Raw genomic sequence first — 27,327 nt, forward strand, 5'->3', positions numbered from 1 at the left:
GCACTGTCAGTGCAAGTGTCGACCCAGATGTTCCTTAAAAGTACTTCCAGCAGTAGGGTTGACCCAGATGTCCATTCAAAATGCACTGTCAGTGATTGAGTTGGCCATATCCCTTCAAAAGTACTTTCAGCGTTTGGCAGTTGGGTTGACCCAGATGTCCCTAAAAATACTGTCAGTGGTGAAGCTGACCCAGATATCCCTTCAAAAGTACTCCCAGCAGTGGGGCTGACCTAGATGTCAATTAAAATGCACTGTTAGTGGTGGAGCCCGTACAGAAAAATCTCACCAGTTCACATGAGCTGCTCATGAGCTGCACATGAGAACCTTGTTAGAAATGTATGCAAATTGGGTAGATTTTGCAGGCTCATGTGTGCAGTTTGTTAGATCTTGTGAGCCAAGGAAAAACTAACCTGATTCTCACGTGAGCAGATTTTGCTCACGTGAGAATCTAAATTTTCACATGAGAAAGTAGAACTTAGAAAACATTATTTTCCATTACATACAACCATGTTTGAAAATAAGGCAGAGTTCTAATTTCTCACGTGAGTTATCACGTGAGAAACTTGGACTTTGATTCTGATTAAAGACTTATTTCAAATTTATTCAAAGTTGGATTTTCTCATGTGAGTTATCACATGAGCAATTTGGACTTAAATATTTTGTGTAAATGTTGAATGTCAAGCATCTCCATTATTGTCAAATATACATCATTTCTATTTTGCACTTGCTGTTGCTTTGTTGTATTTTTTAAATTTGAAAACATCTTCAACTTATTTTCTTACAGTGAGTTTTAATCTTATTTTGACCCAACAGGCTCTTTGTATTTAAACATATTAAGGTACTTTAACAGCTGTCAAAGAATAGAGTTAATAACTTGCATACTGATCGTGGTTGATGTTTAATAAAGTAATCCGTAAAAAAGTGAAATGTTTCTCTCCCCGAAATACACAGTTTACAAATATAAAAAGGAAATAAAACTTTTGCCCTAAAATGAATCCTATTATCCATAAACATATGATGCAACTCATTTATTCACAAACTTCTAAAACCCCACTATAAAATTGTAAGAAAAATACATTGCCACATATCTGGAGAAAAAAAATAAACACTGATGCACAGTCCTTTTGGCCTAATAAACTCTCAAGTCATTTTCCAGAAAAAATTGGAGAATTACATAAACTACGTCATTTTCTTTCATGCTTAACGTTCGCACAAAAGCCAATACAATCTTATACTTACTGAATTGTGTAATTCGGCTAAGGGGTCATCCATTTAGTACTTACGCAAAAATCTGGCAAAGCTTGACCCCCCCCCCCCCCCGTACGCATGCATACTTTTTTACGCGCCCCCCCCCCCCCCCGCGTACTTACGCTTGATGCCCCCCTTCCCCATATTCTATAAAACGGCCTATGTTTAATCCACGCAGAAACCATAAAGGATTCATAATATTAACGTGTTTAATAAAACATTGTCCACCGACGTTGAATGTCTGGCATCAAAGAGATACGCGGGGTAACATTAAACATTTTGTCTAGTGTCCGCTAAAATTCAAACGCCGACTGAACAGTCGAACAGGTTACGTATTAGACAAATTATTATCGAGGTTTCACCCCAATCCCGTTTCCTATGCATATGTACATTATCAGTAAAAAAACAAACATGTACTGTACATAAAATTTAATAAATCCGTAAGAAACTGCCTAATCCGGTCGTGTTTGGTTGTGTAGCTGTTTCGCACTGTTTTACACATGTATATTCTTGGCAATAGAAACTTTTGCTTATTTGCAGCCTTTTAAATGTTCTAATCATGTCATTTCAAAGTTTACAAAAGAAGTTTCCTATTGAAATAATCACAAAACAAATCACTGACGTTTCCGTTAACTTTTCTGTAACCCAGGTTATCAGAGTACACAGTGGAAGAATCGGCTTGTTAGAACCATTAGAGTGTCCTATGGGGCATGGCTCGGCACAAGCTAGTGTAAAAACATCAAAATTAACTAGGTCTATATTAATTAACTTATTAATGATATGAATTCACTTATAGCTCAGTTTTTATGAAACATCAGATAATAAAATAGCATTTATTTGATATATAAAATATAACATTAAGAAATACCCGAGTACATGTGTGCAAAGGAGTGTAAAACCAGAAGGGCTCACATCGTTGCTTACAATTTAAATGTCAGTCATACAGTAGTATAAAATAATAAAAGTATTATTTTTATACTACATGTGTGACTGATTTTTATATTGTAATCAATGACACAAGCACCTATGCGTACAACAGCATGTTTACTAATAATTTACCCTTTATGGCACCTCAGATGAACTCAACAGATGCTGGATGTTGACCTACAATGTACATGTAGAATAGCACTTTTAAACTGAACAGACAGAAATTTACGCGCGGGCCATGTTCTCTTAGCAAGGGCCATGCTGTTTATGGAGAAAGTTATTTAATATTCTCCTGCAACATGTTTGCTCTTAAAACATTCTGACAGCAAGAGCGTGGACATTATTAAAATATAGAAACCAACACCAACATGTAAAGATGTCCACGTCGGTACGGTTGTTAATGTCCAGTACGAAACAGAAGACGTCGACGTGCTGTTAGGCAAGATTCAAGGATTATGAAAGACTGGTTCTTTGCCGAGAAAGAAGTAAGTTACTTTTACTCATTTCTTTTTACAATTTTCGCATATAGAATGATCAAAGTGGATAGCCTGAATCATCGACATTATAAGCATAAGCATAAATTCGCATGGTCGTTTAAAATTGAGCCAAGGGATTGTTTCAGATTTTACTTAAAGATAATAATTCAACCTCCTGTTTCTAAAAATGATATCTACACCATACTATCATCGAATATTTAAGCCTTCCACAATTCAACTGTGCAATCATGTCTGGCTCTTACCCCCACCCTCAATAATGCGGGCACCTCAGTGAGGAGCACTTGCGTTACTGATTGAAACAATTTGTATAAACATAAATGTTCTTCGTATTATTTTATTGCTGATTGAGTGGATCAAGATAAGCATACACGATTGAGAACCAAATGCAGTAGCTTAATTCATGATTTTATTCCTAAAAGACATTTGCCCTGTCTGTCAAATATTTTGATTGGTAAATTTAAAATAGAGATTTAATTGGATAAGGATTACAGCTTTTCTTAATGCTTATATACACTAGGACTCTTTTGCCAACCAAATCGTTTTCTCATTTCAGTGCATTCTTTCTGTTATGCATAGATATTTAAAATGATCAATTATACTAATTTTTATCTTTTTACAGATTAAACTTCATGAAGGTCACAAAATTTAATCAACACAACAAAGTTAGCAATCATTTGAAAGAAGTGCAAAACATTGACAGCAACAGGAAGAAGTTAGACAAAACCCCATTGCCATGCTAGAGGAAATTCCGACTCCAGTAAAGGGTATGTATAAGATGCTTCAAATTTTTTGATGTAATACACATGATAACATATGCATTTCAGACTCTAAAATTTTACCCCCAATACATTTGTTTTTTTAAATATAAAAGTTGGAAACCAGATTTTGAATTTCTTTATATATTGCAAATGTACATATTTTGGAAAAATGTATCCCAAAAGATTTGGAGAAATCTTCCAGAGGACTGTTCCAGAGGTAGAGATGACAATTTTTTTGCAAATTTCTAATGTGTGCCCATCATTCCTAACGATTGGTTACTAGACTATACAATCAAAAGGAAATTGTATTAAATGTGAAGCTGAACTGCTTTGTTGTAGGTTCGCATGTTCCAACCCCAAAAAGAGCTGTAAGCATACTTATTACTAATATAAGTGGCAAAAATCATAATCTGAGCACAACAAGAGTATAAATTACATGCCATTATTACAGAAAACTGTATGAAAAATGTATATGCAGTTATAATTTTTGTCACAAATCAGCTGAACTCGTGTGGATTAGTAGTATAGATGTGAATAGACACAAAAGAAATTGATAAATTATTTGTGCATAACAGTCATTTCGACTAGTGTACATGTCTACAGTAACTTATGCGAATCGTCATAAAGTCCATAAATGTTGATTGTTGTATTATCCTCAACCTGCCATGGTTCATCCCTATACGACGGTCCAGTGCAACATGTTTTTAAGTTTAACAAAATATCTTTTCTCTAACATTTTTCAGTTACATAACATCCATCAGTTGTATTGATACATCCCGGGTTATTTTTGTTGTTGTTTTTTCTTCTTTTTGAAAAAATGATATATGGTGCCATTTATTTTCTATTTAAGCTGGACTGCTATGTGTGTAGTATCATAATATAATGAATCTAGGGCAGTGGTTTCACATTCAAGAACCTGTTTTTTCAAAACTGTTATTAAGTAGCAAACTTTTTTTGATCTTTATATTTCAGTCTGTATAGTTGTCCATTTCATTCATTTTTTCTCCTAACATGGTGGTATAAGAAGTGCATGTTACAGTAGCCAAGTTAAACCAGACATTTATATTGTGCTTAATTTTATTTGACCCAGATAATGTCACCAGGTTCTGAAAACAAGAGTGTTTTATGTCATGAGAAAATTGGCACATGAACCATGGACAGGCATGAATTTTAGGATGGTCAGGCTTGAAATATCAGGGTTGATTCTTAAATAGGTCACTTGAGAAAGGATTGTATTATTATTATACAGACCACGTATGACAAGTAAATTGTAAGCAACCATATGAGCCCCCGTGAACACCTTTTTTTTTAACGGGTACCCAATTGTTCGTTTTATTACCCAGGTTATTATCAATGGGAGAATACCCGGGTACACATTGGCATCTTTATCCAGTAGTAGTCAAATTTGGAATATGCAGTGTGACTTGCAGGTGTCTCATCAACAGTGCAGTTTATATGTTTGCTACTGAACTATGGTAATTCTATTGGTAGAGCAATTTGACTCATAGTCCAAAGGATGAATTTTCAGACTGGGTTGGCTGCGTAAGTGTGTCCTTGGGAAAACAGTTGGCACCTATTTTCACAGTGTGATAAAGTGCCATCTAATCCAAACTACAATTATGTATTTTGCCTTTACCTTGTAAAACAAATCTTCAAAAATCCACCTTACAGAATGTCTCAAATGCTGTGATCAGAAAAAAAAACTTCTACCAACTTTTTCATTTCCATTTCAGGTTTCATTTTTCAACAGTTCAAAACTGAGCCTGCTAACTTAAATTCAGTGGTCAACAGGAAGTGCATTGATTCAAAGAGAAAAATCTCCAAGTGAAAATATTGTTGCAGACTGGCAAATAATGAAATTCAGACGCAGGAATGTCAATTACATGTTTTGTTTGCTTTGAATTTTCTGGAACAGTGAAGAATGGTCTTCATGTGAAGCTAATTTCCAGCAGTATCTTTCATTATGACCTTAAAGTTTTTAGAATAAATGTGATGTATTAATATAACAGGTACATACATACATACATACATACATACATACATACATACATACTCTAGTTGTCTTACCTTATTAAAAGATCACTAATCGAACTCAAATTATATGCTTATGATTACTAGATTTGAATATTGATCTTAGTCTGTTTAATTCTTGTATTCAATAAAAACTAAATACTATAGTTGTTTTTTGTTGTTTTTACTCATGTGAGCAAGATGCCGCTCATGTGAGCAAAATCTTGCTCACATGAGCAGATCTTGCTCATGTGAGCAAGGTGTGGCTCACGTGAGCAAGATGTTGCTCACGTGAGCAGATCTTGCTCACATGAGTGAGGTGTGGCTCGTGTGAGCAAGGTGTGGCTCACGTGAGCAAGATATTGCTCTTGTTAACAATTCCTGCACATGTGATTTTCTTATTAGAATCTATTTGCTCACGTGAGTTCTACCTAATTTGCATGTTAAATTGCACATGAGACTAACCTGAGTTAGATCTCACGTGAGAATCTCATGTGCAGAAGGGTAGGCAGTTTTGGTGTGGGAGTTTTTGTGTGAGATAGAGGTTGAGGATTCAGGAGAGCTCAGAGGAGACCACTAAACTCAACCTTCCATATTCTTGAATGGAAAATGAAACCATGGACTGCAGAGATTCAGATCAAGTGCCATTTTACTTCACTATCCAGGCTCAAAGTGATAAAAACAATCTCTGGGTAATAACCTTGGAGGAAGAATCCATTCATGACTAAGTTCTGAATTAAAAGTGAATGCTAATATTAAATGTCAGGTAATTTAATTTTGTAATAATTAAATAACTTATGTATATTCCTTTTTATGACAAATATACAGATATATTTTAATTCATTTAAACTCATAAGTGTTAATGAATCTTCAGCTTGTGTAATGGAACCAAAGTAATTTGCAGAGTAAGTTTTATTATAAGTAGTATATGATGATATTTCAGAACACTAGTAGATGTAATATATATTTTTGTACAATACAATAGAAGTCCATTTAACTGAGCTCAAAATATTCAAACTGTCATCTGATCTCTGTATCTAAGTACTCCCATGATCGATTATCCAGATTGACCTCTGATCTCTATATCTAAGTACCTTTATAATCAATTAACCAGATTGACCTCTGATCTCTATATCTAAGTACCTTTATAATCAATTAACCAGATTGACCTCTGATCTCTATATCTAAGTACCTTTATAATCAATTAACCAGATTGACCTCTGATCTCTATATCTAAGTACCTTTATAATCAATTAACCAGATTGACCTCTGATCTCTATATCTAAGTACCTTTATAATCAATTAACCAGATTGACCTCTGATCTCTATATCTAAGTACCTTTATAATCAATTAACCAGATTGACCTCTGATCTCTATATCTAAGTACTCTCATAATCAATTATCCAGACTGACCTCTGATCTCTATATCTAAGTACTCTCATAATCAATTATCCAGATTGACCTCTGATCTCAATATCTAAGTACTCTCATAATCAATTATCCAGATTGACCTCTGATCTCAATATCTAAGTACTCTCATAATCAGTTATCCAGATCAACCTAGGATCACTATATCTAAGTACCTCCATAATCAATTAACCATGTTTTTCCTCTGATCCCTATATCTAAGTACCTTCATACTCAGTTATCCAGATTGTCTTCTGATCGCTATATCTACATACCTTAATAATCAATTATCCAGGTTTTTCCTCTGATATCTGTATCTACATACCTTAATAATCAATTATCCAGATTGACCTCTGATCTCTATATATAAGTACCTTCATAATCAATTAACCAGGTTTTTCATCTGATCTCTATATCTAAGTGCTTTCATAATCAATTATCCAGATTGACCTCTGATCTCTATATGTAAGTACCTTCATAATCAATTAACCAGGTTTTTCATCTGATCTCTATATCTAAGTGCTTTCATAATCAATTATCCAGATTGACCTCTGATCTCTATATCTAAGTGCTTTCATAATCAATTATCCAGATTGACCTCTGATCTCTATATATAAGTACCTTCATAATCAATTAACCAGGTTTTTCATCTGATCTCTATATCTATGTGCTTTCATAATCAATTATCCAGATTGACCTCTGATCTCTATATGTAAGTACCTTCATAATCAATTAACCAGGTTTTTCATCTGATCTCTATATCTAAGTACTTTCATAATCAATTATACAGATTGACCTCTGATCTCAGTATCCAAATGCCAGCATATTCAGTATACAAACTTTTTCCCTCTAATTTCTTTATCCAAGTGCCTTCATATCCATGTATCCATACTGTCTTCTTGTCCCTATTTTTATGTACCTGTATATCCAAATATCCAAACTAGCCTGAAATTTTCTATGTCCAGTTGCCTGCATATCCAAATATCAAATTATCTTCTGATCCCTATATCAGGATGCCTGGATATCCAGATATCCAGACTGTCCTCAGATTCATATACTGCACACCCAAACTAAATATATATCCCCTATTTAGTTTGTAGTAGGAGAATTTTACTATGGTTCATATACTTTGCATCAGAAATAGCAAAATCACTGTTTTATTATACTTACATGTGTCTGTGTAACTGTATATTCATTAGTTGAGACTAATTCAGATTTATAGAAATTCTGTTTATAGGCCAGAGGTCATGACACATCTCGGCATGTTCTTGCCTGTTTTGGTGGTGCAGGTGGTCAACATGCATGTTCTATTGCTAGAAGTCTGGGAATGACACAGGTCTACATCCACAGGTAACTTAGTTTTTTTAATGCTATCAGGTTGTTTGTAATTATCATCACTATTTATAAGAAGACCAGTAGTATAGTCATGTACACAGAAACACATTGTAAGGTACTATAGAGGCCACCCACCAGCCCCAAACTAGGTCATTTTAGAGAGGTTCTTTTTATTCTCACATTCCTGTGTGTGTATCATTATGTTTTCCATGGTAGATCACATGACTGCTGTCTTTCATCAGGTTACTTTCTACTGCAATTCTAGTGCACATGAACTGGCAAAAACTATCTGACTTTCATTGTCACTTGAGCATTTTATTTGCTGCAGATGGAATAAGTATTAATTGCAGTATTTACATCCTAATACACGCATTACTTGAAGTTAGTGTCCTGCAAACAGGACTTTTTGCACTGATTGACCTACAGTAGCAAGTCGGAAGTGAGTAGCCACTTTAGATGATTTTGCAGACATAATATTGATTTTGCTGTAATTTAAAATCATGGTTTCAAAGAAATTTAGAAGAATATGATACTCCCAAAGTTTATTAATTTGTATTTGATCCCTTTGCTTTTATGACTGATTGTAGTTGTTTTCCTTATGACTCATAGAGCTGTCTTATATTGACCTGGCCTGATCCACTGACTGCCAAATATCCATGATAACATCGGTGAGACCACCTCTTGTTTAATTTAAGTCATCCCTTTTGTAATTTTTTTTAATTATTCTCCCTACATTCTGAACGTTGTTTATGTCTGGTGATTGTGTTAGTCAAGGTATAATATCTTACTGCTCTGGTCGACTATAGTCTGAATATACCTCCTTGTTTGTTTGTGTCTCCCTGTCAGTTTAAAAGACGAAAAGCACAATTGAGATAAAAGATGTACATAACTTAGTTCATTTATTGATTTATAATTTTAAACCTGATTATGCCCAGGTGGGACCCTAATACCATTATCGTCTGTGTTTTTCATTCCAAATGGAAGTTTTCAGTGTAAAAGACGACCTGTTCTCTAGTCATTTCCAGTTCCTGGACAAGTCTATTTTCAGGAAGGGGTGTATGCATGACTACACATGTATGTATGTAGAAGGAAAATATTATGTCGTCTGTTTCTGATATTTACAATGTGGAATCAAGTAAAGGAAAAGAATAACAATTACCGATTTGCCTTTCACGTGGATTTAACAATGGTGTAATTTCTGTGTACATGTGTACAAAGGATATAGCTCAAAACTCTCAACATTTGTGGTAATTTACAGAATTATCCAGCAGTTACCAAATAGGATGAACTGCGTCACAATATTGTCTGAGGAAATCAACTTGTCCATAGTGTACGCAACATGGTGCGTGTTAGTATAGAAAGTCTGTTAAGCATGAAAGGTGCAGAGACTGCCAATGTTAGGGCACTCTGGTCACATTCAGGTTAGAAATTATAAATCAATAAATAAATTGACTAAGTTCTATGCGTGTTTTATCTCATTGAAGATTTCCATTATTGAAATCATTATGGGGAGTACAAACAAGCTGGAGGTATAGTCAGACTATAAGTGGTTAAATCATCTACCTCAGATGTGGGAGATCATCGGCTGAGTCATACCAAAGACTTTTGAAAATGTTACTAGCGGCTGCCTTGCTTGGCACTTAGATTTAAGAGGTTAGTGTTAGGACTGGTTGGCCTGGTGTCAAGATAATGTGACTGGGTGAGACATGATGCTACATGTCTGTGGCATGATGCACCAGTGCTAGATATCACTTCAAACTGCCACACTGCAGACACTGTAGCAATATGACTACACATTTTAAAGCAACATTAAAAATCCAAAAACACACAAACACACACTCTTAAAGGATTCACCCCACCCACTCTCATTTGGAAATAAAACAGGCCATAAATTCTGATCCAGTATACTTATGTACCTCTTAGAGTTGATGATAGCTTTAACAGATGTCAATATGCTAATGCCATTAAAAGTTATACAACTATAAAACATGGTGGAGATGTTTTTATGAGGAAAATGACTATCATACATTCCCAAGCATTTCACTTTCCATTCCTCTCTATTTTTCCACAATACAATTTCCATTCCTCTCTGTTTTTCCACAATACAGTTTCCATTCCTCTCTATTTTTCCACAATAGAATTACCTTCCTTTCTTATCTAGGTCAGACATAACTAAGGTCTTTTAATTGAAGATGATATTGGAGCAGTTTCTATCAAAAGTCCAATTTCCTTGTGACATTTTATGAGAAACTGGTACTGTTGTTGTATCATTAAATTCCAAAGCTGGATCAGCGAAAATCTGTGTCAATTAAATGCAATATCGTCTCTCACTGTCAATTTGTGGCCTTCTGCTTTGATTTCAGTTTTCACTATGACCATATTATCAAATCAGTTAAAAAGTTTCTGGATCGTAGACCTAGATATACTTATTACTTTAGATATATTTCTGACAGTAAAATTATTCTAAATATCATCCATTTCTGCTCATATGACAGCTCTTTACTTTGTGGTGTCATGGTACTACACTGGATGCTTACCGTTACAGATCACTGCCATCTCACCTCTGTCTGCGTGGGTTTGAGTCTTAGATTCGGCTAATGTGGGTATGTGAGAAAGCTTGCCCATAGCTTCTCGTTGGTCAGTGGTTCTTTCAGATGTTTTCCCGAGTTCTTCCTCCACTATTTATACTGGCCGCCATGTATTGCCTATCTTGTGCTGAAAAATGGCATTAAACCCTACAACAACAATAACGACAGTTTAAATATAGCACTCAGAGACATTAACTTTGTTATTAGTTTACTGTAATTATCCTAAACACACTACCTTATAAACTTCACAGTCATGTATGCCATCTTTTAGGACAAAGATTACAATCACCATTATATAACCAAAATAATATATGTACTAGCTGGTCACTTATGACTCATTGCTGTAGCTGCATGTACAGATTTTGTTGTCTGGTTTAAGTTAAAAAAGATAGCTGTTTCAATTATTATTTTTATATATTCTTCTCATTATTATATATGAAAGTAAATCAATTCTAGATCAATATTGAATCAAGGACTATTGATTATTTTTTGTCAGTCTTGTTGAATCCTTTAGATAAGAATGGACTTGATCATTTTACCTGTTGATATTTGTATTATTGCACAAAATTCTTTACTACACAATTCAGATGTTGTGGATTGACATTATCTCAAAAACAGTTCTTTGAATGCTAATACATGATAAAATACTGGTTCAAATATTTGTCTAGCCAGCCTGTATTTTCTGCAATAATGAAGCATGCACTTATGTGTTGAACATCGATTCTCCAAGGAAGAAAGATGATATGTTGTTTTATGTGAAAATATCTATACTATACAATAACTCATGCAGTCATTTCCTGCTATATAACTTCATTCAGCCTGTATAAATGTGATCAGATTTGGTGTGAAACAGATCAGAAACAGCTGATATTGATAAATTTGTATCACCTGCACAAGTATGGTGAGATATACTAGCCATGATTATATTGTCATCATGGTCATCATCATCTTTATCATCATCATTATGGTCATCATCATCATCATCATCATCATCATCATGGTCATCATCATCATCATCATTAAGGTCATCATCATCATCATCATCATTATGGTCATCATCATTATCATCATCATCATCATCATCATCATGGTCATCATCATCATCATTATGGTCATCATGGTCTTCATCATCATCATCATCATCATCATGGTCATCATCATCAATTATTTACATTAGTTACAAGCTTGTAAACATTGATTGACTTGCAATGACATCCTGTCTGGGCATAGATTCGTAGTAATCGTATACGGGTCCATGTGTACCATTTAAACTACATTTAATCAGTTTAATTATTGCTACCATTTATGAAAGTCAAACATCTACACCATTTGCTGTATTCAACTGACACTTTGCATTAATATCACTATCGGTCTGTCTAAAGTTTATGTCATTATACACTGTGAGTTCCTGTATGCCCTATCTCACTATTGGAATAATGTTTTTTGTCATGATATGCTTTGAGTTCCTGTCTTACTTGTCACAAGATAGGTCCAAAAGTTTGTCATTATATGTAGTGAGTTCCTTTTTTGTGTGACTCACTATTGGTCTAAAGTTTATGTCATATGCTTGAGTTCCTCTCTAGTGTGGCTCATGATAGGTCCAAAGTGGAATCATCACATACTGTGAGTTCTGATCTTATGTTTCTCACTATAGGTCTAAAGTTTGTGTTATATGCTGTGAGTTTGTCTTGTGTGTTTCACTAGAGGTCCAGAGTTTGTTATCATATGCTGTGAGTTCCTGTCTTGTGTGTCTCACTAGAGGTCCAAAATTTACAATATTTTATGCTATTAGTTCCTGTCTTGTGTGTCTCAAAATAGGTTTAATGTTTATGTCATATGCGGGGACCCGAGTGGCCGAGTGGTCTAAAGCGCTGTCCGTTATGGATCACTGCCATCTCATCTCTGTCTGTATGGGTTCGAGTCTAGAATTTTTCTAATGTGGGTATGTGAGAAAGCTTGCCAGTAGCTTCTCGTAGGTCAGTGGTTCTTCTCGGGTTTTCCGGGTTATTCCTCCACCATTAATACTGGCCGCCATGCATAGCCTATCGTGTGCTGAAACATGGCATTAAACCCCACAACAACAACAACATGTCATATGCTGTGAGTTCTTGTCTAGTGTGTCTCACTATATGTCTAAAGTTTTTGTCATGATAAGCTGTGAGATCCTCTCTTGCCTGTCTCACCTTTTTAGCAGAGAGCTTGTTGCCTCATGGTGAAAACAGTTAAAGTTGCTTTAGAGCTTTTTGAAAGACAAAATACAATATCTTCTGGATTATTGGTCACATGTAGATGAAACTTTGGGATAATATTTCTGTTGGTCTTAAGTTTATACATGTATATATTTGAAAGTCATGTATATATACATTTGTTTCCATATTCAGATGAAACTTTGACATAATATTATAATAGGTCTTAAGTCTATAAAATATTACAGTAGGTCTAAACTTTATAGAATATTACAATAGGTCTTAAGTTCAAACAATATTACAATAGGGCTGAACTTTATAGAATATTAAAATAGGTCTAAATTTTTATGAATATTATAACAGGTCTAACTTTATATATTACAGTAGGTCTAAAGTTGATATAATAGTACAGTAGGTCTAAAGTTGATATAATAGTACAGTAGGTCTAAAGTTGATATAATAGTACAGTAGGTCTAAAGTTGATATAATAGTACAGTAGGTCTAAAGTTGATATAATAGTACAGTAGTTCTAAAGTCGATACAATATTACAACTATTAAAAAATTTATAGAATATTACAATAGTTCTGAAGTTTGTAGAATATTACAATAGGTCTAAAGTTTATATATTACAGTGGGTCTAAAGTATATATATTACAATCAGTCTAAAGTTTATATAATATTACAATAGGTCCAAAGTTTATATAATATTACAATAGGTCCAAGGTTTATATATTACAATAGGTCCAAAGTTTATTAAATATTACAATAGGTTTAAAGTTATAAAATATTACAATAGATCAATGTTTATAAAATATTACAATAGTTCTAAAGTTGATATAATATTGCAGTAGGTTTGAAGTTTATAAAATATTTCAATAGTTCTAATGTTGATAATATATTACAGTAGGTCCAAAGTTTATGTAATATTACAATAGTTCTGAAGCTAATAAAATATTACAATAGTTCTAAAGCTTGTAGAATATTACAATTGGTCTAAAATTTATATATTATAATAGGTTTGATGTTTATAAAATATTTCAATAGTTCTAATGTTGATAATATATTACAATAGTTCTAAAGTTTATTAATATTACAATAAGTCTAAAGTTGACATAATATTACAATAGTTCTAAAGTTGATATAACATAACAATAGGTCTAAACTTGATAAAATATTACATTTGGTCTGATGTTGATATGTTACAATAGGTACAACATTTATATAATATTACAGTAGGTCCAACATTTATATAATATTACAATAGTTATAAAGTTGATCTAATATTACAATAGGTTGGAAGTATATAAAATGTTACAATGATTGTAAAGTTGATATTATATTACAATAGGTCTAAGGTTTATGTAATATTACAATATGTCTTAAGTTTATAAAATGTTACAATAGGTCCACATATATATTACAATAGGTCAAAAGTTGATATAATATTACAGTAGTTTTAAAGTTTACATAATATTACAATAGGTCTAAACTTTATAGAATATTACAATAAGTCTAAAGTCTATATATTACAATGTGTCTAAAGTTGATATAATATTACAATAGGTCTAACGTTTATATATTACAATAGGTCCAAAGTTTATATGTGTTACAATAGGTCCAAAGTTATATAATATTACAATAGATCTAAACTTTATAGAATATTACAGTAGGTTCAAAGTTTATATAATGTTACCATATGTCTAAAGTTATTGAAGCAGAATGTGTGTTTCATCATTGTAAACAATGTTGATTACTTGACTTTTGAAATATTGTGCTAAATATTTTGAAAATCACATATATTCAACATCAGTAGCTGTTGCAGTGTTCAGTTGTATGTGGAGGTCCAAAGTTTGTACACTATTGTATGTGGAGGTCCAAAGTTTGTACACTGTTGTATGTGGAGGTCCAAAGTTTGTACACTGTTGTATGTGGAGGTCCAAAGTTTGTACACTAATGTATGTGGAGGTCCAAAGTTTGTACACTAATGTATATGGAGATTCAAAATTTGTACACTAATGTATGTGGTGTTTCTGTCTGGCTAACTTAAACAATATGGTAAGCAGCATTATAGGTTGTATTGTTTTCAAAGTACTAGTGTTAAAGGCTTACTGAAAGCTAGATACATTGGTTATTGTGACAAACATACAGATACATTGGTTATTTTGACAAGCATACTGATACATTGGTTATTTTGACAAGCATACAGATGCATTGGTTATTTTGACAAGCATATAGATACATTGGTTGTTTTGACAAGCATACTGATACATTGGTTATTTTGACAAGCATACAGATACATTGGTTATTTTGACAAGCATACTGATACATTGGTTATTTTGACAAGCATACAGATACATTGGTTATTTTGACAAGCATGTAGATACATTGGTTATTTTGACAAGCATGTAGATACATTGGTTATTTTGACAAGCACGTATATGCATTGGTTGTTTTGACAAGCATATAGATACATTGGTTGTTTTGACAAGCATGTAGATACATTGGTTATTTTGACAAGCATATAGATACATTGGTTGTTTTGACAAGCATATACCGGTAGATACATTAGTTATTCTGACAAGCATGTAGATACATTGGTTATTTTGACAAGCATGTATATATATTAGTTATTCTCACAAGTATACTGATAATACTGGTTATTCTGACAAGCATACAAATACATTGGTTATTTTGACAGTCATACTGATACATTGGTTATTTTGACAAGCATACAAATACATTGGTTATTCTGACAAGCATACAAATACATTGGTTAATCATGAAAAGCATTGAGGTGCAGGCTGAGACTCATGGTTCCATGTAACACTTGCATCTGATATTTTAAAAGATGATAGTTAAGGTCAGTTTTTTCAGGAAGTAGAAAACCATCCTTAATTTTAACTTGTGCACTTTTGGCTACTTTGGATTTTTTAAAAACCCATTACAGTAGTGAAGTAAACTTTTGTATACTGGTTAGTGGCAAATAACTGTCACATCAGCACTGTAAAATGCTATTTTGTTTGCATAGGTATGCTGGTATCCTGTCTGCTTATGGAATGGCTTTGGCTGATGTGGTACATGAAGCTCAGGAGCCCTGTGCCCAGGTTTACTCAGAAGGTATGTTGTATAAATGACAAAATCAATGGTCGAGGGACTATAGAGTGTCTTTTATGTCAGTAGTCATCATCACTTGCCAGGATCACTGATACATTTTATTCCACACTGACTCTTGGCATAAGTAGATAGCCAACTCTCTGTTTTGAACAAGTGTCTTCTTCTAGGTGAAACAGTTACTGTCAATGGACCAATGAGAGCTCATTCCACCTGCCAGGTGATGATTATGGCAACATCTATGATGTCCAAATGCCATAACTTGAATGAGAAACTTGAATATGAACTATATAAATTGGAGACGCTAACGTGACATATTATGTTGTTCATGGAGGCATCAGTGATGATTTTCAACTGTTTTCTTAGGTATATGTAAGAAGCAATCTGATTGGATCAGTTTCATTCAGCAGCATCCAGTCAGTTAGTATTTCAGTGGATACTGTAAGCAGCCTCTACTTCCTGTCTGGTAAGTGAGTTCATTGAAGAAATTCCACTCAGAAGTCAAGTCATCAAAAATAGGTTAATGAAAGTTAGTCAAGGAAGAAGATTAAGAGATGTCATCAGTACAAAATATTCATTTGTTTTAAACATGCATATATGAGTACCACATTGAAACAAAACATTCTTTGCTGAAGTTAATTTTCAATGGCTTATTTGAACTCCATTATTTTGCCATACAATTGACACACATTCAGTTGCAGCCTTTAATTGATTTTATATACTGTATGATCAAAGTGTTCCAAACAGAGCCCAATCTCAGTCTCTACCTAAATACCCACACGTGACAGTAAAGCAGAGGAAATGATTATAAGACAATGATTTATAATGACTGGATGACTTCAGAACTTTATTAGCCAATGAGGACGAATTCTCAGAGCAGATACACAAGATACTGACATTTGTAGGAAATTGTGAAATTTGGATTTAACTTTCATTGTTTATTTGTAACACATGTGGAATTAAAATGTTATGGGTTATTGTGAATCAAATCATTCTGAGCATAGACTACTACCTTTATGCCGATATGTGACTTATAATTGAATTTATTGATTTATCATAAAAAGGATTTAAAATGTCAATTGATTTTAATGGATTTCATTAGGATGCATTTTAAATTGTCAATTTCTTTCAGACATATTCCACTCAATAATATAATTGTATTTTACATTGGTTTTGTCTTTATTTTTCCTATCCATTTCACCAGTTTGGCTTATTTATTTTTCTAAAGTGCAACTCTAATTCACTGAAGACAAGTCACCCCTTCAGATGGATCTGAATTGCAAAATACACCTAGACTTATAGGAGGGTCAAAGAGAAATAGTCATTTTGTAGCCCTAAGTTCAGGTTGGAGGGTGGGGTGGCTTACAGTCAAGGTGTCTTATAATCAAGTATATACAGAATGTATTTGTATCATCATGAAGGAGATGTATTTGTATAATCTAGAAGTACATGTATTTGTATAATCTAGAAGTACATGTATTTGTATAATCTAGAAGTACATGTATTTGTATAATCTAGAAGTATAATTTGTATAATCTATAAGGACATGTATTTTTATGATCTATAAAGACATGTATTTGTATAATCTAGAAGTACATGTATTTGTATAATCTAGAAGTACATGTATTTGTTAAATCTAGAAGTACATGTATTTGTATAATCTAGAAGTACATGTATTTGTATAATCTAGAAGTTCATGTATTTGTATAATCTAGAAGTTCATATATTTGTATAATCTAGAAGTACATGTATTTGTATAATTTAGAAGTACATGTATTTGTATAATCTAGAAGTACATGTATTTGTATAATCTAGAAGTTCATATATTTGTATAATCTAGAAGTACATGTATTTGTATAATTTAGAAGTACATGTATTTGTATAATCTAGAAGTACATGTATTTGTATAATCTAGAAGAAAATGAATTTTTATGATATATAAAGACATGTATATTTATGATCTATAAGGACATATTTTATGATCTAGAAGTATAATCTAGAAATACATGTGTTTGTATAATCTATAAGGACATGTATTTTTATGATTTATAAAGACATGTTTGTATAATCTAGAAGTACATGTATTTTTATGATCTATAAGGACATGTATTTTTATTATCTGCAAGTACATGTATTTTTATGATCTAGAAAATCTATTTTTATGATCTAGAAGGACATGTATTTGAATAATCTAGAAGGTCATGTATTTTATGTCATCCTGCAAAATGTAATAGTTCTGTTTGGAAGAAAACAAATACAGTTAAATGTATCTCAAGTGATCATCCTGTCAACAGATATTTTTCAGGACAGGTCATCATATTACATGATAAAATTGATCCATGCATTAAGAATCTGGTCATAATTTACAGGTGTTCTCCCAGAAACAGTTGTCTTTCATGTCAGGTTTGACTGTAAAACAGTATGTCAAAAACAAGATAAATAATTAAATAATAAAGACACATCAGCCAGGTCACTTTGGTCAAGCAATATTTTGTTACATGTTTTTCTCACGTTCATTTAAAATTATTTGACTACAAATTTTTTTTAATTTTATTTTTAAGAATAAGGTTTAAAAATGTATTTTATACAAAGTTTTGTAATTTTTGTGTTTTAGATTCCATTCCATTCTTGGATGCCCAGTTGAAGAAATTAACTGAGGAGTGCATCAATAACCTCATGTCACAAGGTTTCAAAAGGTAACTCAGTCAACAAATATGCTGCAATTTGTCTGGTGTGTTGTTACATTGTTATTTCAAAATAATAATAACCTATAATATTTGCTTTTCTTCTCATTTGTTTGTACCCACTTCACCAATTTCAAAAACAAGAAGCATCAGGGATATAAAAAATGAACAAAACTTAGTCATTTCATTCATCAATTTATAATTTATAACCTGGCAAAAAATAAGCGTTTGTTTCCTTTTCAGGGATTGATTAGACTTGGCATATATTGTAATTTTTGTATAATAACTTTCTCTGCTATGCAGTTTCTTTAGCATATTATGTCAATCTAGGAATAAGTTGATATATTTAGACTGTGGAATATGTGTGTAATGTATGGTTTCTTGAATTGATATTATGTTGTGTTTTTTTATTATATTCCACCATTTTGGTGATATAGCAAAAATTGCAAATTTCTTGGAACTTCATGTTTATAATTGCAAGGAACTCTTTTTTTTATAAAGATCTTGTCTTGTTAATAATTGTGCTTGAATAAAATAGAAACTGCGTACAATTTAAAAGATAGCATTGAATTTATAATATAATTGCCATAAATGTAAAGCTAAATTTTGGTCATTTGTCAACAGAATTTATTTCTAAATGTGTTGATCAAATAAAATATTACAGTGCATGTACCAATGAGGATGTCATCACATCAGTTGGAGTTGTTTTAACAATTTTGTATGGCCTTTAGATAATGAAAATTTGTTAATGTAAAGAATCTGATCCTGAATTAACATATAGAGTGAGTTTTGCACTCTCAGTTGCCATGGAAGCCAGTATGAGATCTGTACTTCTAAGCTACTAAAATAGACGGAAAGACTTTTAATTTTAATACTTTTTTCATACTTTTATATGTATAAGACAAAAATAGAAGTAATTTTTTTTGTTTTAGAGAACAAATAAAAACTCAGCCATTCCTCCACATGAGGTATGATCGCACAGACTGTGCTCTGATGTGTTCTGTTGATGAACACACTGGCAAGGAGGGTACCAGTCAGTTTGGGGATTTCCAGAAACCTTTTGAGGAAAGGTATTCATCTTGCCCTATATTTCCTCAACTTTTGAGCATTATTCTCAAATTCAGCAGTTTATTTACAACGTTAAGAATATACAAGATGATGTGAGTCTGTAAGAATTGCAATTTTATTTGGTGCTTTTCTTTGCGAATTGAAAAATGTTGTTTTGGCAGTATGCATTATGTTCTGTGGAAAAGGAAGCAAATATTTAGCATTGGTGATCATAACACTCTTCTTTATTAAATTAACACTATGTCCGAGTGGTCTAAGCCACTTGCCTTTACAGATCACTAACATATCTCCTCTATCAAGTCTCAAACTCAGCTGATATGGGTATTTGTCAAAGCTTGCTAGTATCTTCCCTTCGGTTGGTGGTTCTTTCTAGGGTTTCACCTGGTTCTTCTACCACCAAATATACTGGCCACCATGTATTGTGTGTCATGTGCTGAAAAATGGTGTTAACTCAATACAGCAACAGTAATAACTAATGCTATAGTTTTGTTTTGACTAAGCAGTGATAGCCATGTGACAAGTATTCTTTATTGTTAGGTATCGTACAGAGTTTGGCTTCACTTTGCCAGAACGTCGGATCATTGTGGATGATGTAAGAGTGCGGGGAGTAGGAAAAGCTGTCCAGGAAGGAGAGGAGGAAATTGAAGAGGCGACTGGGCCACCAAGAGAAGAAATGGTACAAATGAGTTCAAGTTTCCTATTACAATTATAATAATTAAACTTAAATCTTTGCATATTGTAAATATACTATTACTGACATGCAGTTGATCTTTGTGAAATTTGTAGAATTATATGGTGGTGAATTTTTTTCTTTGAAAACTTTTTAATACACTGTATGACTGAAAGAAGATGCACAAATTGTAGTAGTCATAAAATAGTTTGACATTAGGAATCATGGAGCATAGTTGCCACCATGTTTGGCATAAAAGCCACAAAGTACAGTACCCATTATATTTTGCACAGTAGCCACAAAGAATAGTAGCCATGATATATTGTGTAATAGCCACATAGCATAGTATCCACCATATTTGGCATAGTAGCCACAAAGCATAGTAGCCATGATATTTTACATAGTAGCCACAAAGCATAGTAGCCACCATATTTGGCATAGTAGCCACACTATTTTATGTTTATAGCACTTTGACTTGTGTGATGTAATTAAAGCATTACAGGATTTTGGTACATGGTGGGATTACAAAGTCAGGAATCAGAATCCAAATGAAGAACCAACCTTGAAAAGGCAACCATTTACCGGTGAACTTCTGAATCCTGAGACCAGATTTGAAACTGCAGATGTGCAAATCTTTAGCAAACAGTACAAATAAAAAACATTACTAATTTCATGGTGGGATTACAAAGTCAGGAATCAGAATCCAAATGAAGAACCAACCTTGAAAAGGCAACCATTTACCGGTGAACTTCTGAATCCTGAGACCAGATTTGAAACTGCAGATGTGCAAATCGTTAGCAAACAGTACAAATAAAAAACATTACTAATTTCATGGTGGGATTACAAAGTCAGGAATCAGAATCCAAATGAAGAACCAGCCTTGAAAAGGCAACCATTTACCGGTGAACTTCTGAATCCTGAGACCAGATTTGAAACTGCAGATGTGCAAATCTTTAGCAAAGAGTACAAATAAAAAACATTACTAATTTCATTTCTGTTTCATAGTTATGTCTTTCTGTCTGAAAGAAACATTAATGATTTCATTTCTCAACTATCTTAGGTATGTTTTATAACTGTCTTTATGCCTGATTTGTTTCATAATAATACATGTGCAAATAATTCCATTTAAAAAGTAGGAGATAAAGTTAAAAGCGGTTCGGCTGGCATGTTCCTAATTGGCCCACTTGGTGTATATCACATCGTGTATATGATTTATTCTAACAAAATGGTCATAGGTGTTGACTCACCTTCCAAATATTATCAATGCATAGTTTTATTTTTTTGACATTGTTGTTGTTTTTTATGTTATCATTGTGTTTTTGCAATATTATCATTGTTCTTGTTTTTCACTGTTATCATTGTTATTGTTTTTTTATGTTACTAATTTTGTTGTTGGCATGGGCATTCATGTTCATTTCTTACATTTAGCTCATTTTGTCTGATGCACTTGTATGTAGTCATGAAATTTGATTGGACTTGTATGTAGTCTTGAAACCTGATGTTTCTTGTATGTAGTCTTGAAACCAGATTGGACTTGTATGTAGTCTTGAAACCTGATGTTTCTTGTATGTAGTCTTGAAACATGATTGGCATATTCATTGTGAAGGGTGTAACTCATCACAGAATAAAGGAGGTCACAGTAATTTTCATAGTCCAGGGATCATATAAAGTTCTAGTATTTAGCTCAGTTTGTTTGTTGCAGTTGTATGTAGTCATGAAATTTACAGGTCTATTCATTGTGTAATGTACTACTCAGGAAAAAGGATGTCACTGTTGTTTTCATGCTCCATTGACAACATTGTTTTTTTTTAAATATTTAGCCCAGTTTCTCTGATACTGATGTGTTGAGTTGTGAAACTTTATTGGTGCATTTATCTTAGGTGGTAACTTCTCACCATGGGCAAAAGTAGATCACAGTGACCTAATTTTCTTGCTTTAGTGACTTTGATATATGATTTAGGTATATGTGAAGATTAGCAAACTGAATATATTCAAAGAAGTTTGCAGATATCAGTTTTTGGAATTATGCTGGTTCTGATATTTTAGGATAAAAAACATCAATTATACTCTTAATTGTGAAAAAGGAATCAAATTGACAATAATAAAAGGAATCAATTTCAGGTAAAACAGTGCTATTTTGAAGATGGCTATCACAACACCAAGGTCTATTTACTGGGACATCTGAAGGCAGGTCATGTAATTAAGGGACCAGCCATTATTGTCAATGATAACAGGTACTTTTGTCATATTTTTGTCAAAATTTATTGCCATTAAAAAAAGAGATATATTACACAGATTTGTAGTATAGTTGGAAAGTCATGACACATTAAACTTTAAATACCTTATCCAAATTATTAATTTCCTGTGACAAAAGGAAGTCAGAAGACTTATTGCTCTTTCTATATCCATGCTTTATGATTCATATCAAGTGACTTGTTTAATAAAATTCATTTATTAGAATTATAAACTACAGTTACCAGATTAGTTGCTGTTAGAGGAACATAAGGATAATGACCTCTGATTTATATCCAGCTTTACTGATGTCTGCAAATGTTACTGTTTTAAAATTTTCATAATTATTGAAACCATTTTAATATATTGTGTAATGGATACATTTTCTTCAACAGACTTTGTAGGTGATTTCTCAAGGAACTCTCTTTTGGAGAAAAGCAAGATATAGTGGACATGATGTCATCTGTCTGCATCGTCAGCAGTGGCAGTGGCAACACAGTGAAAATTTATTTTTGGAAACCCATAACTATCAAATTGCCAGTAGGAATTGGTAAAACATGCTAAACTTAAATTTTCAGGGTGGGAATCTTGTTCGATCACATTCAGCCCTACCTCACTAGGGATGGGATGGAAATGGTCAGAGGTCATCCTTAATTAATACTTTAGGAATACAACTGCCTCATAAATCCAGCCATTTCAAACTAGCTTTTAGCAATTAGAAAGCTAAAAGTCGTATACCTTCCCAGTGGGAACCAGACAAGAGTGATCTCCCCTTGGATTGTGGGATCGGTGCTAAATCCTGTTCATCCAGTTACTACATCCATCATCCATTCATGCTTTCAAGCATGCGCTTTTGGATACCTTCCAACGCTGTTTTCAGTTTGTGACTTGTTCAAGTTTGGGTTGATTCTGTGGAGTTTTTGCTCACAAGGAAGTACTTTGCCACCTGTTAATATTTCTCGCTCCAGTCTAAGACAAAGAATCTACACTTGAGTTGTGAACCTCATCTTATAAAATAAATGTCGCTGCCATTTTACTTTCCCACCCAATGGACAGCGGTACATTCGTTTTAACCCTTTACCTCATGCAAGTGCCTTTGGACACCTTTACTCCATTCACATGGAAGCGCCTTTTGACGTCTCTACTCCATTCGCATGGAAGCGCCTTTTGATGTCTGCTGTAAACATCAGCCATTTTAAGCTGGTTTTCGTAGCGCCACCTTTGGGGAAAACCCCCTATTAAATACTACATTCATTTCTGCGAATTATGTCAGATCACGTGGTCACTGTTTATGCTCTGGTCGATATCTGCTATTTAAAGTAACTGGTTTGTAATCTACACTCTACAAAATGGAGGTCATGGATTTCATTCAGTACTTATGAAGTTTTCACAATTAGAATCACAACTATGAAAGCTTCAATAACCTAGGTAAAGGCTCTGATATTGATGTAAGCAGCAATTAGATTTTATAAATTATCAAATTCAGATGACTTAGTGATGTAGACGCAGACAAAAAACTTGTAAATTTCAAGTATGAGAAATGGCAGCTACATCAGTGTTTCATACTGATATCCCAGCCATCAATATAGATGTAGCATGCCTGGTAAAGTCAAAACCTGCACCAGTACCAGAAGTCCTTTCTTGACACACATCTACTGTTTTGAAATTTCATTGCAACAGGATCTATGCATGACTTGGTGTCCATGGTGATATTTCAGCAATCTGAATACCACCTTGCCTTGACCTCCAATAGCCATGATAGGGAAAAACTGCTTTGATATGTGATAAAGATATGGCCCAGATATGACCCAGTTAGACATAGTTTCCATGGCTATTTTTTCAGGAGTCTGAACATAGCCTTAACCTTTTCACTGGCACTTGTGATTGGGTGTCAGTAACAGAGAAGATTGGCTCTCATTTACCTTATACCATATATGTATCCTTTATTCTTTACCAGATGAAAGAGATGCATTTCTCTCCAAGTCTGTTATCTTTGTAATCATTATATAACTATTCTTAGACCATGACAAGTCACCCAAGATGCCAGCCTTGTGGGCCTAGCAACCCAGAGCTGTGCCCTTGTTTCCTCAGAGAGATCAAAGAAACAAGAAGGACCTGCTCAGGCATGCACAATGGATGTACATCCCTTCACTTTCACTTGATCCTGCCAGCAATAATACCATGATTGCACATCATCTCTAACATCCAGTTTGGAGGAATTCATCCTCTCTGCATAATAGTAGTCACTGCCAATGTTTAATGCAAGCTGTTTTGGATGGTCTCTAGATCACATTCTGTGTGTTGACCCCATTATAACATTAAATATTGTCACATACGTACAGAACTTTACTCCAGATGGATCTTGCTGCCAAAAACCAATGGCACACTTCAGCCGATTATAGAGCCAGTTCATTCAACCTTTCCATCTGGGCACCATGGTTTGGAATGGAGAAAGGCTGTCAGTGATGTTCACAGAGAGATGTGGCATTCAGAGACATGATATACCAAATCAAGGCACTCCCTTTTTGTCTGAACATCAATTCTTGGGTCTCCAGGAGAATTATGGCCAGCATCATGTCATGTTTCAATGCTACCTCCATGTTGATAACTTCCAACTACCTGGACAACATTCAACAAAAGCACCAAGTGCAGTATATTCTAGATTGAGTAATGAAATCCATTGGTTCATTTATGCTCCACATTGGATTCCTTGTCAACAAATAAGAAACCCTTTACACTACCATCTCAACATTTTACACACTTATGTATGGAGTTCAAAATGCATGTGAAAAATGGTCTCTGTCCTTCAAGAATGTTCCTTGAATCATCATGATAACCTCTTCTGTTCACTCAAAGAATTGCATCTCACTGCAGGAACTTCTTCGCATTTAGAGTCTTCTGAATGTGGCAGAAGATCTCATCATCTTGGAGGGCTGCCTGTTTATGAGACCGCTGTAAATGATTACTTGTCCCAATGGTGACTAAACCTCTGCCCACTGGATCAAGAGATTCCAATTTTGGAATATGTGAGGTCCTATACAGCGATCAGAAAACCTTAACATGGTTTACAGCAGGTGTTTCCTTGTGGATTGGACCTGTGTGAATGAAGATCTGCAGGGATACCAGCATGACAGGCTGTCGTGTCAACTTCCGACCATCAATGTGGTAAGTGAGTTGAGTGTGGCCCATTCAGGAGCATTCATTGCCTATCATTTATCTGGATGCACAAGCCACAGCTAATGTATTTCCATGTATTTCAGTTATGGCAGGAATCACTGCTCATTCTTCCATCTTCATTATGGTAATTAGATAAGAAGGTTAAGAGGATGGGGCAGAGACAACTTTATGTTGCTTTTATGTCAGAAATCTTTCTTCCCAAATAGATCAGTTTGGCTAGATGGTGCCTATAGCAGCAGCACAACAGGCCATCTTCCTGGGCCATTCAATATTTTCACAATGACATAGCTATTCAGCTTCTGCTGGATTTGTCAGAAGAAAATTTTGCTTATTAGTTTCATCTGGGCATATGGAGTCACTGCTGTAGTCCATATATTTCATATATACCCTAGTGCAATGGAGATAACTCCTTGTCCATAGTAAGGGGATGTAACTCCCTCCACCATGTACGGTAGGCATTCTCCTAAGATACTATGATGAGGTAATGTACTTGAAGGATGAGATTGAAAAAGACAAGACAAATTATTTCACAGAACACATGCTTTAATCTAATCAACTGTATTATCTTTTTTCAGCACTGTTCTGGTGGAACCATCTTGTTCAGCAATTATCACTAAGCATGGTGATGTAAAAGTTACTGTAAGTTCTCGATTCTAACATTCATCTTACACATGTCGTACATATGGATATGATATTAACATTAGCAAATTTTATTGACCTGCATTTATATTAAAATGTCTTTTATAATTTTTCTTTTAATGCATACTGTGTGAAGTGTACTTTTTATTTCTACACTGGAAAAAGACATTTTATTGCTTGCATTTAATATTTCATTCGCAGTTAAAATGTTGATTTTTTTTATTGGCCCCACTTTTAGTCTAAGGCAGGTAACAAAGATTTTTTGTTCTGGTCAGTCCATATGTTCATTTGTAGGCTTATTCATCTGTCCATCTGTTCATTTGTAGGCTTATTCATCTATCCATTCTGTTCATTTGTAGGCTTATTCATCTGTTCATCTGTTCATTTGTAGGCTTATTTATCTGTCCATCTGTTCATTTGTAGGCTTATTCATCTGTCCATCTGTCTATTCCACAATACATCTCTTGTGGTTTTTGGGATAAATTTCAAACAAATGTGGTGCCATATATACTAACTTAAATGTTGAGTCCGACAGCAAACATCATAGACCCTGATCTGCCATCACATAATATTCCAACATCTCAGAGTATGTGATGTTTATTGTACTGATTACTCCTAACAAACTCCACAGACCTGGATCTGCTGGCACATGTTGTGATGGCAGATCTGGGTCTGTGCACTTTACAGTTGGATTCAGCTTGTGGTAAGAAGCACATCTTCCTGTTATAAGGCATAAGTGTACCAAGTTAAGGTATAAGTCAAGGAATAGGTCATGGATTGAAGTAATG

General features: G+C 33.8%; 1 protein-coding gene across 3 annotated transcripts in view; it reads left to right on the forward strand.

Moving 5' to 3' along the window:
• LOC149780592 (5-oxoprolinase-like) overlaps positions 1-27,327 on the forward strand; it is a 178,953-nt gene that overhangs the window by 65,354 nt on the left and 86,272 nt on the right. For all 3 annotated transcript variants that reach the window (XM_089937708.1, XM_089937707.1, XM_089937709.1), the window contains exons 14-20: positions 8,086-8,198; positions 15,987-16,075; positions 18,684-18,765; positions 19,686-19,823; positions 20,359-20,497; positions 22,613-22,725; positions 26,476-26,539. In XM_089937708.1, the coding sequence (XP_089793834.1) occupies positions 8,086-8,198; positions 15,987-16,075; positions 18,684-18,765; positions 19,686-19,823; positions 20,359-20,497; positions 22,613-22,725; positions 26,476-26,539 (738 nt within the window). The remainder of the gene's footprint in view (positions 1-8,085; positions 8,199-15,986; positions 16,076-18,683; positions 18,766-19,685; positions 19,824-20,358; positions 20,498-22,612; positions 22,726-26,475; positions 26,540-27,327) is intronic.

This window comes from Sinohyriopsis cumingii, chromosome 16 (assembly GCF_028554795.1).
Source record: "Sinohyriopsis cumingii isolate HCF-2022 chromosome 16, ASM2855479v2, whole genome shotgun sequence".
In the NCBI taxonomy this organism is placed as follows: Eukaryota; Metazoa; Mollusca; class Bivalvia; order Unionida; family Unionidae; genus Sinohyriopsis; species Sinohyriopsis cumingii.